General features: G+C 35.6%; 1 protein-coding gene across 2 annotated transcripts; it reads left to right on the top strand.

Annotated features, from left to right (window-relative positions):
• Window positions 1–335: 335 nt before the first annotated feature.
• GLR3.3 (glutamate receptor 3.3) lies at window positions 336–8,151 on the top strand. 2 transcript variants are annotated; one of them, XM_079077714.1, is made up of 9 exons: window positions 336–482; window positions 556–734; window positions 956–1,125; window positions 1,252–1,552; window positions 2,389–3,731; window positions 5,121–5,398; window positions 5,586–5,617; window positions 6,062–6,468; window positions 7,585–8,151. In XM_079077714.1, the coding sequence occupies exons 4-9, from the start codon at window positions 1,273–1,275 to the stop codon at window positions 8,005–8,007; spliced, it is 2,763 nt and encodes a 920-aa protein (XP_078933840.1). In that variant the 5' UTR covers window positions 336–482; window positions 556–734; window positions 956–1,125; window positions 1,252–1,272; the 3' UTR covers window positions 8,008–8,151. The 2 variants fall into 2 exon arrangements, with proteins under 2 accessions (XP_078933840.1, XP_078933839.1); XM_079077713.1 differs by lacking the exon at window positions 956–1,125.
• The last annotated feature ends 3,665 nt before the right edge of the window (window positions 8,152–11,816 follow it).

Genomic DNA, 11,816 nt, shown 5'->3' with positions numbered 1-11,816 from the left:
TCCGATAGAAAATACAAATAAAACTAGTTCCATATATTAGCCGGTCTACCTTTTTCATATTCTTTAATTGAAAAATATAAAAGATGATTCCATGTGTTGTGACTCATATGTGAAATCGCACTTTATAAAAACAGTACCAAAGATTTCCAAGGCTGGATATTTTATGACCTTTAATCATTAAAGGGTGTCTTAAATGCTAGATTAATCTCATATTTAATTATGCATGTAATATTATATTCATCAAATTTTAAACAAAACCAAGGGTGTGTTACATGTTGTCACGTTCTATATCCTAATCTACTTTTATTCTTTTCTTCCACATAAAATCCATGCATCTCTTTCTTTTCCAAGAAGTCTTATCCCCATTGTATCTCAACCTTCTGTCATCTTGCTGTTGTACTTATATACACACCTACCTCATTTACCCCATCCAGAAAAAACCCTTCAGCCAAAACGAAACGAGAAGACACTCCCTTGTTCATGTAATTAGTATTATTATAAAAATGAATGATTTTTTTTTTTTGTTAGAAATTGACCCTTTCAACTTGCCCGCAGATAGATTCTCTCTGTGTCTTGATTTCCACATTCAGGTTTCCATGTTTATCAGAGCCTTTTTCGATTCCCAACTTTGACCCTGCTGTGTTATTTTATGAAGCTAACTCCATTGAAGATTTGAAGTCGACTGTTTTACGATGTTTCTAGACTTTTAATTCGACATTAGACACCTACCCCAGGTATTTCTACTGTTTTTAAAACTTAATTTCACCAAATGTATTACGTTAGCTGATCATAATATAAAACTGAAGGGTTTTTAGTTTTTACCTTTTCTTTCTTAAAATAGTAAATTTGTAGTTGAATTTGCTTTCTGTCTGTCCCTCTATTTTGGGGTTTTTGATCAATCAGTTAAGCTTTTAAGAATCTTTATGACATGGGTTTCTTAAAAAATTGTGTTTAGGGCATTGCATCTGATTCCCTGTTTCTGTTTTCAACTTTTTCTTTGTGGGGTGTACGAAAGAACCCTTTCTCGTGGGTTACCTTTTGATGTTCCTTCATAATTCCACTTTGTTTTATTTTTCTTGATTAATTTCTTCAAGATTAGGGTTTTAAAGCTCTGACATGATCTTGGTAAGTAACCACTCTGTTCACATTCGATTGTTATTATTATTATTATTTTTTATTTTGTGAAGAATTCAGTTTCCAAATCCCTAAATCCACAGTCAAATTAAAATTCCCAGAAACCCATGATTTCAGGTGGATCAAATTTGATATGATATGATGAGTGTTCTTGTTTGGAATCTTGTTGTTACACTGTTACTAAATTTGGGGGTTTTCCTTACAAATGGTTTGACATCACATAATGCATCTACAAGACCAGCTGTTGTGAATATTGGAGCAATTTTCACTTTTGATTCAACAATTGGAAGAGTTGCTAAAGTTGCAATTGAAGAAGCTGTTAAAGATGTTAATGCCAATTCAACTGTTCTTCGTGGATCAGAACTTAGAATTGAAATGCGGAGTTCAAATTGTAGTGGGTTTCTTGGCATGGTTGGAGGTAAATCATGAATTTATATCAAATTATTTAGATTTATTTATGTTCTTTAAGAAAATTATGATCTCATTTCCTTCAAAAAGACCATATATTACTCTATCAATCCCTCTCACACTTTAATATTTTAAGAGGTAACTTGAAATAAAAAGCTTTTTGTGGGACATCCAGAAAATTGAAATGTTGCAATACTTATGGGTGTTCAAAAGATGCTTTCTCTTTTACCTCTTACAGCAGAATAAGAGTAGATCTTGTGGACCTTGATGAATCCTAGCTAATGTTGCATATTATCTATAGGGGCAAATAGGTAATATGATTCATGTGGTGTTTGGAGGTGCTTTTTGAAAGTGATTATCTGATTGTTTCTAGTTTCTGTTCGTGTGTGTTTACTTATGGTTAAATATCATTTAAGGATCAAATAATTAGTTTTTATACTAGTTGTAACAAAACTCATTATCAGAAGGTAGATTAATGAGCATTTATATACCTTTATTTTATCTCTAGGGCTAAATAGAGTAACTACTTTCTTTTCTTTCTATAACAGAATTGTAATTTTTTTTAATCTTATTAAAACATTTTACTTTGTTAATCTACCCACTTATGGCATTATACTTTCAGTTTTTTTCTTATTAGGACACTATATTTTGAAAAGTCTATCCAAATATAACAGATAAAATTTTTTTATATTTGGATCACATTGATATAATTGGGTAGATTTTTCAAAGTACAATGTTGTATACAGAAGTGACAATAGGATGTTGTAATAAACAAATCTTTGAAAGTATGTTGCTATTTCTTATAGAATTTTGTATTGTGAACAATTATCTTTTTACCATTTACAGCATTGCAATTTATGGAAAGCGATACGGTTGCAATCGTAGGGCCACAATCATCCGTAGTAGCCCACATTATATCACACGTAGCAAACGAACTACAAGTCCCTCTTTTATCATTCGCCGCCACGGACCCCACACTGTCCAACCTCCAATTCCCATATTTCATAAGATCAACACAAAGTGACTTACACCAAATGACAGCTGTATCCGAAATCATAGACTACTACACATGGAGAGAAGTCATTGCAATTTACATAGACGATGATTATGGAAGAAACGGGGTATTAGCGTTAGATGATGCATTAGCTGCAAGACGTTGTAGAATATCATACAAAGCCGGAATCCCACCGGGGTCGGAATCGGAATTAGGATACGGGCGGAGTGAAATCATGGATATTCTTGTGAAAATCGCATTAATGGAATCGCGAGTGATTGTTCTTCACGTGTATCCGGATATTGGATTCTTGATTTTTTCGGTTGCGCGTTATCTTGGAATGATGGAAGATGGGTACGTTTGGATTGCTACCGATTGGCTTTCGTCTGCTTTAGATTCAAATTTTCCAAATTTATCGGATAAAATGGACGACATGCAAGGCGTTCTTGCTTTACGCCAACACACCCCCGGTTCTAAATCTTTTACGGAAAAATTTAAAAAATTATCGGGTGGTTCTTTTGGGCTAAATTCTTATGGTTTATACGCATATGATTCCGTTTGGATTATAGCTCATGCTCTTGATGCGTTCTTTGATCAAGGTGGTGTTATTTCCTTTTCAAATGATTCAAGATTAAGTAACGCAGGTCTTGCGGATCTTCATCTTGATGCGATGAGCATCTTTAATGGAGGAAAATTACTATTGGATAATATATTGAATAGTGATTTTATTGGTTTAACCGGGCATATAAAGTTTGATTCGGATCGAAGTCTTGTCAATCCCGCGTACGATATTCTTAACATAATCGGAACCGGATTTCGAACGGTTGGATATTGGTCAAATAGTTCCGGTTTGTCAACTTTGACTCCCGAGAATCTTGACTCGAAAAAAGTCAACGGATCACATAATCAAGAACTTCATAGTGTGATTTGGCCTGGGGAGATAGTGACAAAACCACGGGGTTGGGTTTTCCCGAATAATGGAAAGTTGTTGAAAATTGCAGTTCCGATTAGGGTTAGTTATAAGGAATTTGTTTCACAATTACCGGGGAGTAATTATTCGAAAGGTTTTTGTATCGATGTGTTTGTTTCTGCGGTCAATTTGTTACCATATGCAGTTCCGTATCAATTTGTGCCATTTGGGAATGGGAAAGAAAATCCAAGTTATACCGAGCTTGTGAGATTGATCGCAGCAGGGGTGAGTTTGACTTTGAATATTAATGTTTTTAATTGGTTTAAATGCAAGAAATAGAAACATACTTTTGTTTTTTTTCCTTTATTATAGCATCTTACTTCCATTTCTTCATATTAAAACGTTGTGCTTTGAAAGATTTACGTAATTATAGCAATGTCATCCAAATACAAAGCATTTTTTGTCGATATAATTCGATAAATTTTTCAAAGTACAATGCTATAATTAGGTAGCGTTTTGAAAGTACAATGCCTTAATAAGAGAAAAAATGAAGGTAGAATGATGCAATCAGAAATGGGGTGGTTTGGTTCGGTTATTGGTCAAAATCGAACCATAACCATTACAATTGGTTAATGTATTTCAATAGTCATTGGGTAGCGGTTAATATTGGTTTTGGATAACGGTTTTAGTCGGTTAATGCTTATGGTTAATGGGTAATATTGGTTAACGATAATGGTTCAACATGACATAAAATTAAAAATACTTTTCTATAAAAATTGAAAAACATAAAGTCCATTATAAAAAGTGAATGATTATGTATATATAATTGTATTGATAGAAGATTATTTATCATATATAATTCTAAATAATTACCCTTTAAATTTTTAATTCTTCATATAATTACATATAATATACTCCTTCCGTCTCATATTTATTGTTCACTTTGACTTTTAAAGTATATATTCTTCAACTTTGACATTAAATATTTTTATTTATGTTATAAATTACTTGATAAAAATTATAAAAATGAAAAGACATTTAAAACACAATTCAATAATATATTTTGCATCAAGTATTATATATTAAAAATAAAAATATTTAAAATTAAATTTGAAAAATAAAAACTTTAAAAATCAAAAGTGGACAATAAATATGGGATGGGGGGGGAGTATTTAATATTATATTATATTAAAAGTATTGATTAATATTATTGGTTTGGTTCGGTTAATAGTGGTTCGGTTTTAGATGAAAACCATAACCGAACCATATGTATTCGGTTAATCAAAATTAGAAACCGCACCATAGCTTTTAGTAATGATTCGGTTAAAATGGTTCGGTTATATTGGTTAATTTGGTTATGGTTCGGTTTTTCAGTTAATATGCTCACCCCTAGAAAGTAGGATGTTATAATAAACAAGTACATGGAGCTTGACAGGCTTTCTAGGGCTGTTTTCGAGATGCGGATGAGGAGGGCATCGAGAGCGAATCTTTGTCCCACTTTTTTGGTGTGACAAAAAATTACAGTTTTTGTCCCATTGACATCAATCACAGTCTCAGTCCAATGCATGTCAAACACAGTACAGTGACAACATATCATGCATAACTAAAGTGGCCTAAACAATGCCTAAATAATTCATAGCACACTGAAGCATTAAAAATCAAACTTTGGTGTAGGTATTTGATGGTGCGGTTGGTGATATTGCAATAGTCACAAACCGAACAAGAATTGTGGATTTCACACAACCATATGCTGCATCAGGGCTTGTTGTAGTGGCTCCATTCAAGAAAATGAACACGGGTGCTTGGGCTTTTTTGCGCCCGTTTTCTCCAACATTGTGGGCTGTCACTGCTTTTTTCTTTCTTGTGGTTGGCACAGTGGTTTGGATTTTAGAGCATCGGATAAACGATGAGTTTAGAGGGACACCTAAAAGACAGATCATAACCATTCTATGGTTAGTTTTCTTCTTCTTTCATGTACACATATGCATATTTGGGTTTTAAGTCTTGTTATCTTTTAATTCAGTTAATGTCAAAAAGAAACACCACCTAAGCGTAGTTTGGCATAGCTTAATGATATGATATCTTGTTTTCTTGCTACAATCTTGTTTCTTATTTAAGTCTTGGTTTCTTTCCTTGCAGGTTTAGCCTTTCTACTCTCTTTTTTGCACATAGTAAGTGAGATTGCTTATTTTTCAACAGCAACATTTTGACCTCAAAAGTCAACTGTAGTGAGTGGTGCTTGATACCACTCTCTGTTTGATTTTTGAAATCAAACTGAACAATGCTTGAATTTTGAAATTCGTATTAATTTTTGAGAAATTTCATAAATATATTACATCTGGGACGACATTTGGTACCAAATCAGTTACAATACCCAAATTGAAGTTTGAGAGAAACGTTTGACTTGAAAAGTCAAAGTGCAATGGTTGGCTGGAATTGGAATTCGATTCCGTTCCAGTGATCCAGCCGAGCCTTTGGTTGCAAATGAATTTGAAACTTGGAATTCACAAAAAGTACTAAAATACCCTTTTTAACCCTAGAATTTCACAAACGGCTCTAGGCTCTCTATCAAATTGCAATTCTTTCCAATTGAGTGACGCGTTTTTTTTATGCAGGGGAAAACACGGCAAGTACTCTCGGACGTATAGTTTTACTCATATGGCTGTTCGTAGTTCTAATAATCAATTCGAGTTACACCGCAAGTTTGACTTCGATTCTCACAGTCCAACAGTTATCTTCTCCAATCAAAGGCATCGATACCTTGAAAAAAACCAACGATCGAATTGGATACCAAGTGGGGTCTTTTGCAGAACGATATTTGGTTGATGAGATCGGAATTTCTGAATCCAGACTTGTTCCTCTTGGAACGCCTGATGCTTACGCTGATGCACTCCTAAAAGGCTCCGACAAGGGTGGGGTGGCGGCCATTGTTGATGAACGACCATACGTTGAGCTTTTCTTATCGAATCAGTGCAAATTTAGGGTTGTTGGGCGCGAGTTCACCAAGAGCGGATGGGGATTTGTAAGTTCCTTCTTTAATTTCTTTGTTTTTCGTGTTTATTTTCAAGATTTGAAATTTCTAATTGATTGATATGTGGGTACTTTGTTATCTCATAGAAGTACCTCTAAATATAAAACATATGTTTAAAACTTTAAATCATAGCGTATTAAGGGCAAGAAATGGCAACGTATATTCAGTGATATGTTTTTATAGGGTCATACTTTCAATTCTTCCTATTACATCATTGTACTTTTCATAATCTACCTCATTATATTAACCTATAATTGGATAGATTTTTTGGAGTATACTTTTCTATTAAAACATGTTGAGAGTACAATGCTGTAATTAGGTTCATTATTCAAAGTCCAGTGCCTTTAAAAGAATACGATGCTGTAATAAAAAATGGAAATACATGCTATAATAAACAAATAAATAAAAGTGTGTTGCTATTTTATGCATTTAACCCTTGGTGAATCCAGATTCAAGAAATAATAGGACATTATTTATTTCTAGGGCTGAATGCAAGAAACAACATTGTATGTTCACATATTTGTTTATAATAGCATCCTGCTTTCATTTCTTTTGATTAAACATTATACTTTCATGTTTTTTAAGGTTGTGTAAATCGAAACATCGACCCAATTTTAGCGTTGTACTTTTATTGTTTTTCTTATTAGGTGATTATACCTTAAAAAATCTATCCAATTAGCTTTGTATTTCGATGATATTGCTATAATTGGGTAGGTTTTTCAAAGTATATTGTAGTAATATGCAGAAATGAAAGTAAGATGTTAAAATAAACAAATCAGTGAAAATACATTGCTAGTTCTTGTATTTAACCTATCTCTTGAATTTGACTTCATCAAAAGTCTAAATGCATAAAATAGCAATATACATTCATTTATTAGCTTTTCATATATTTATGCTTTCATTTCTTCTTATTACAAGATTATACTTTCAAGTGTGTAGATTTTTCAAAGTACAATCTATGCAACGCGAGAAAACAAAAGTAGGATGCTATGATTAACAAACCAATAAAACACATTATATCTTTGCATTTCATTTAACCACAAAACTCTAATTAGTTTACAAATTGAGAATAATAACCGAGGCTAATACGGTCAAATCACATTACAGGCATTCCCCCGTGACTCTCCATTAGCAGTCGACTTATCAACCGCAATCCTCACGCTATCAGAAAACGGAGACCTTCAACGGATCCATGACAAATGGCTAATAAGAAGCGGATGTAGCACTGATAATTCAGAGCTTGAATCAGACAGATTACACCTCAAAAGTTTCTGGGGTCTCTTTCTTATCTGTGGTATCGCGTGTTTCATTGCCCTTTTTATTTACTTTTGTCAAGTTTTCCGGCGATTTCGTAATATTGCCCGGGCGGCACCGGATTCCGGTGGGGCCGGGTCGAGGCGGCTTCAGACATTGTTATCGCTTATTGATGAAAAGAAAGATCCGAGAGATAAGAAGAGGCAAAAAGTTGAGAGGTCGATATCGAATGAGAGTAGAGATTGTGAGATTGGGCAGGATTCGGAACGAAGATAAACTGATTCGAATACGCGATTTACGGGTATTTTTTGAACGTGTAACTAAATTTTATGAAATTAATTGAAATTTAGAATGCTAAATTGCTAATGAGTATAAGTTGTATATATATTTTTAAAAATCAATATTGAAAGTTATATCGAAGTTATGTGGTAGTATATATATGTCTTGGTTTATAAACAAGGGGGTTAAAGTATAGCATTTTGAAGATGTGTTGCTAGGTTTTTTATTTTTTGTGGGAGTTGTAAGAAATGTGTTTATATGTGTTGGATGTACATATGGTTAAGGGGTATGGGGATGTTCTTACGAGTCAAAGCCTACGTGGCATACATTTTCACCGGTGAACACAGCTCCCAAGGCTAGTAAACGTGTTGTGGAGTGGATATCTTGATGGAAGATTAGGTGGGCTTTGATTGACCGGTGGAATAAAATAGATGCATGACCAAATGGGTGTAAACTTTCATTTCCTTTTTCAATTTAGATTTAATTTTATATAAGATCTTTTTAACTTATATATTAGAACAAATGACTGAAATCGTCCCTATGATTTACCAAAATTTTGTGTTTAGTCTCTATCTTTTGTTTTGTATTCGGACCATCCTTAACTTTTGATTTTGTATGGTGTATAGTCTCTATCAGCCTTGAAATGACATTTATACCTTTTTTATATTTTTCTATTATTATCTTATTAAAAAAATTAATAAAAAAATATATCACCCAAAGGCCCAAACCCGCTCCCTCATGTTCCTTTCTCAATCCCGTTCTATCCCTCTCGTTCAAAGCCACGATGTCGACGACATCTCTTCCATACTCCCTCTTGACCGACAACTACATCTCCTCCCTCCTTATTCACCATTGACATGCATCTCTTTTTGTTTCCCTCTCCACCACCCACCCGCGTCATCACTGATGGAACCCTGACTCAAACTTGCCCATTTGTGACCTAAATGTCGCTGCAACTCAGCCATAGGTTTGAATGGGATTGCATCAACCTTAGAAGCCGACCCTGAAGACATTCATTTTTTTGCATCTGGTTTCATCTGAGTTCATTTGACTTGGGTAGTGTCTGTTGAAAGATATAAGCTAGACAAGGGTAGTTTGGTAATTATTTATTAAAACAGTAGTTATTAGTATTTATTATCAGTATTAATAGTATTGCATCTAGACCGACTAGATTGAACAATTGTGTTGGTTTGAATGAATTTCATTTGACCGGTGCATTGGTTGGGATAGTAACCGCCATTTGACAGTTACACATAGGTCTATATATATAGTACGTGTCTATGTAATGTTTGGTTGTTGCTGTAATTAATAAAGAATTTTGTTTCGTGTATAAGGCAACCCTTCTCCATTATTGTTTTCTCTTAAACTCCTCTTGACAAATCCAGTTGTTCTTTGTGGTTTGTTTTCAACAAGAAGAAATATTTATGCATGTTTATTGTTTTCTGAGTTGTTTCTCTAATAGTGTCCGCTTTGTGCATTTGGGTTGCATTCGGGTTTCATTTATGTTGGTAGTCGATGGTAGTGGGCTTTGAGAGAAAGCATATGATTTCTTACATCGCGTTTAATCTAGAAATTCAAAGGATTTATTCGATTAAGAGTGTAGAAAGCAGGCTTGGTGATTCAAAGCAAAGTTCCAGGAAGGTTGTTTTTAACTTCAATTCCATGACGAACATCTCAATCAATCTGTGTGCCTATGCTTGTTGCTGATCTGGAAGTCAAATTGTCTGATTTTCAACTTAATTCCAAGAAATTATTTATTTTTTGTAAATTTCGACATTAATCCATGCTAAATCCCCACTAAAACCAAGATTCAAGCTGAAACTTGGTTCTGAGTTGCAGCCGTCATCGTTGAAACTACCGTCATCATCTCTGGTAACCTAGATCTCTTCTTCAGGGGGAGACAGTTAAGTTCTCACCAACATTGATTTCAGATAAGGGTATAAGGGTATAAGAGGATGCTTCAGAGCGGAATATATGCAAAGAGGGTAGGAAAGGTAGTGTCTGGTAGTGGGTGTCGGTGTTTAGTGGTGGCTATCGGTGACCGATAGTGGTTGTTGGTGGTTGCATGTGTGTGGTGGTAGTAACCGGTGGCTGATGGTGGGAGGTGACTGGAGGTGAGAGTGGGTTACACTTGTTAATAAATCAGTTAATTCATTTTCTTTAATTAAAAACATAATAAAAAACTGAAAAAGAAAATAATAAGGGCATTATAGTCATTTCCTATTAGATAGAGACTTACAGCTGTAACATCCGGACTTTCAGGTATATTATTGTGTGTTTAATTTTTGAGATTTATGGAGTGACTCGACGAGTTGTGAGTCCAACTCGTCGAGTAGAGTCGAGTTGTGCGCGTAGGATTAATGAATGGACTCGACGAGTCAGAGAGCCGACTCGCCGAGTAGGTGCTGGGTAGAGAAACCCTAATTTCCCGAGGTTGGGGCCTATATAAGGGAACTTATGCCCCCATTTCTGCCTCACCAGCTCCCTAACCCTTTTGAGTGAAACCCTAACCGAGTGTAGTGAGCTACGAGAGTCTCCAAGCTAACCTTGAAGGATTTTACTGCATCTTTGAGGAGGAAGAGGAGTTTATTAAGCAAGAAACAAGAAGGAGATGTTGGGGTGCAGGCCATTTCGTCCAGAGCTTCAAGAGGAAGGTAAAAAGCTTAAATCTTTCCCCTTTATTTGGTTAGATCTCATGAGTGGAGAAGTTAGGGTTTTCATTACATATTATTTGGGACCTCGAGAATACTAAGTTATCTAGAGGTTTAAACCTCAGATCTGGACCTTGTAAGGTCCCTAGAGCCCAAAAGTCTCAACTTTATTCATCCATATGAGGAGTATGGTGTTTAACACCTTATGAGAACATGTATTGGTAGTTTGGAGCAAAACCACCATGCATGAGTGTAAAGATCGAAGCTTTACGTAACAATCGAGCCTTACGATGGTAGATCTAGTGTTTGGAGTGATAGATCTGCCTTCAATCGTCTGAATGAGAAATCAGATCAAAGGGACTCGCCGAGTCCATGGCCTGACTCGACGAGTCGGTGAGGGTTTGTCCCGATGAGCTTTATCGTGCGATAACTCGGCGAGTTGGGTCTTATGTGTTTACTTGAGTTATGCATCTTGTCTTCTCACTATACTTACCATGAGTGGTATCTATGAGAGACCGGAGGGTCTTATGTGTTTACTTGAGTTATGCATCTTGTCTGTGTGATATATGTATGCTATATTATGTGTTACTGAGACCGGAACGGAGGGTCAACGAGTCGTGAGACCGGAGGGTCCACACTGATACCTAGATTAGCATTGGAGGAGCCTACTGAGGGAGTAGTTAGATACCCCCGAGGGGTAGGGTTGATTGAGTTTAGTGACACCTTTTGAGTGTGAGTAGAGCAAGTGGAGTTGTAACCTAGAGTGGTTTTATGTGTTGGTAGAGATTATTCGATGCCCGAATGCTGCTTGCTTCGTGCTTTGTAGAACTTTTGATGATGGGAGTCAGCTACTAAGTGAATATGATGATATTCAGGAGGTAGATGGCTGGCATCATAAGGAGTTCTTCAGCAACTGATGGCAGAGAATTGAGAGAACCTAGGAAGAGCCTAGGGAGTGACCTTAGTCAGATGAGTACGTTGATTGAGGAGAGTATTCGCTGGGGAGCGACCAAGTGTTAGGGGATTGGTGATCGAGAAGGTTGAGTAGCTACTTAGGAAATCTGGGATAATCCGTGTGGAAAGTATGGGTAGATGTGGCAGGTAGTATGAGCCTGTACTACTGAAAGCAGAGGACCCGTAGTCAAAACCGGGAGA

This window comes from Lactuca virosa, chromosome 2 (genome assembly GCF_052849685.1).
Source record: "Lactuca virosa cultivar CGN04683 chromosome 2, Lactuca_virosa_CGN04683_v6, whole genome shotgun sequence".
Classification (NCBI taxonomy): domain Eukaryota; kingdom Viridiplantae; phylum Streptophyta; class Magnoliopsida; order Asterales; family Asteraceae; genus Lactuca; species Lactuca virosa.
The sequence above is the reverse complement of the archived record's forward strand: the minus strand, read 5'-3'. Positions and strand labels throughout refer to the sequence as shown.

Coding starts and splice junctions, on each gene's coding strand:
- GLR3.3 (XM_079077713.1), top strand. CDS start 1,273: ATGATGAGTGTTCTTGTTTGGAATCTTGTTGTTACACTGTTACTAAAT. Junction 3,732..5,120: donor TGAGATTGATCGCAGCAGGG/GTGAGTTTGACT, acceptor ACTTTGGTGTAG/GTATTTGATGGTGCGGTTGG. Junction 5,399..5,585: donor CAGATCATAACCATTCTATG/GTTAGTTTTCTT, acceptor CTTTCCTTGCAG/GTTTAGCCTTTCTACTCTCT.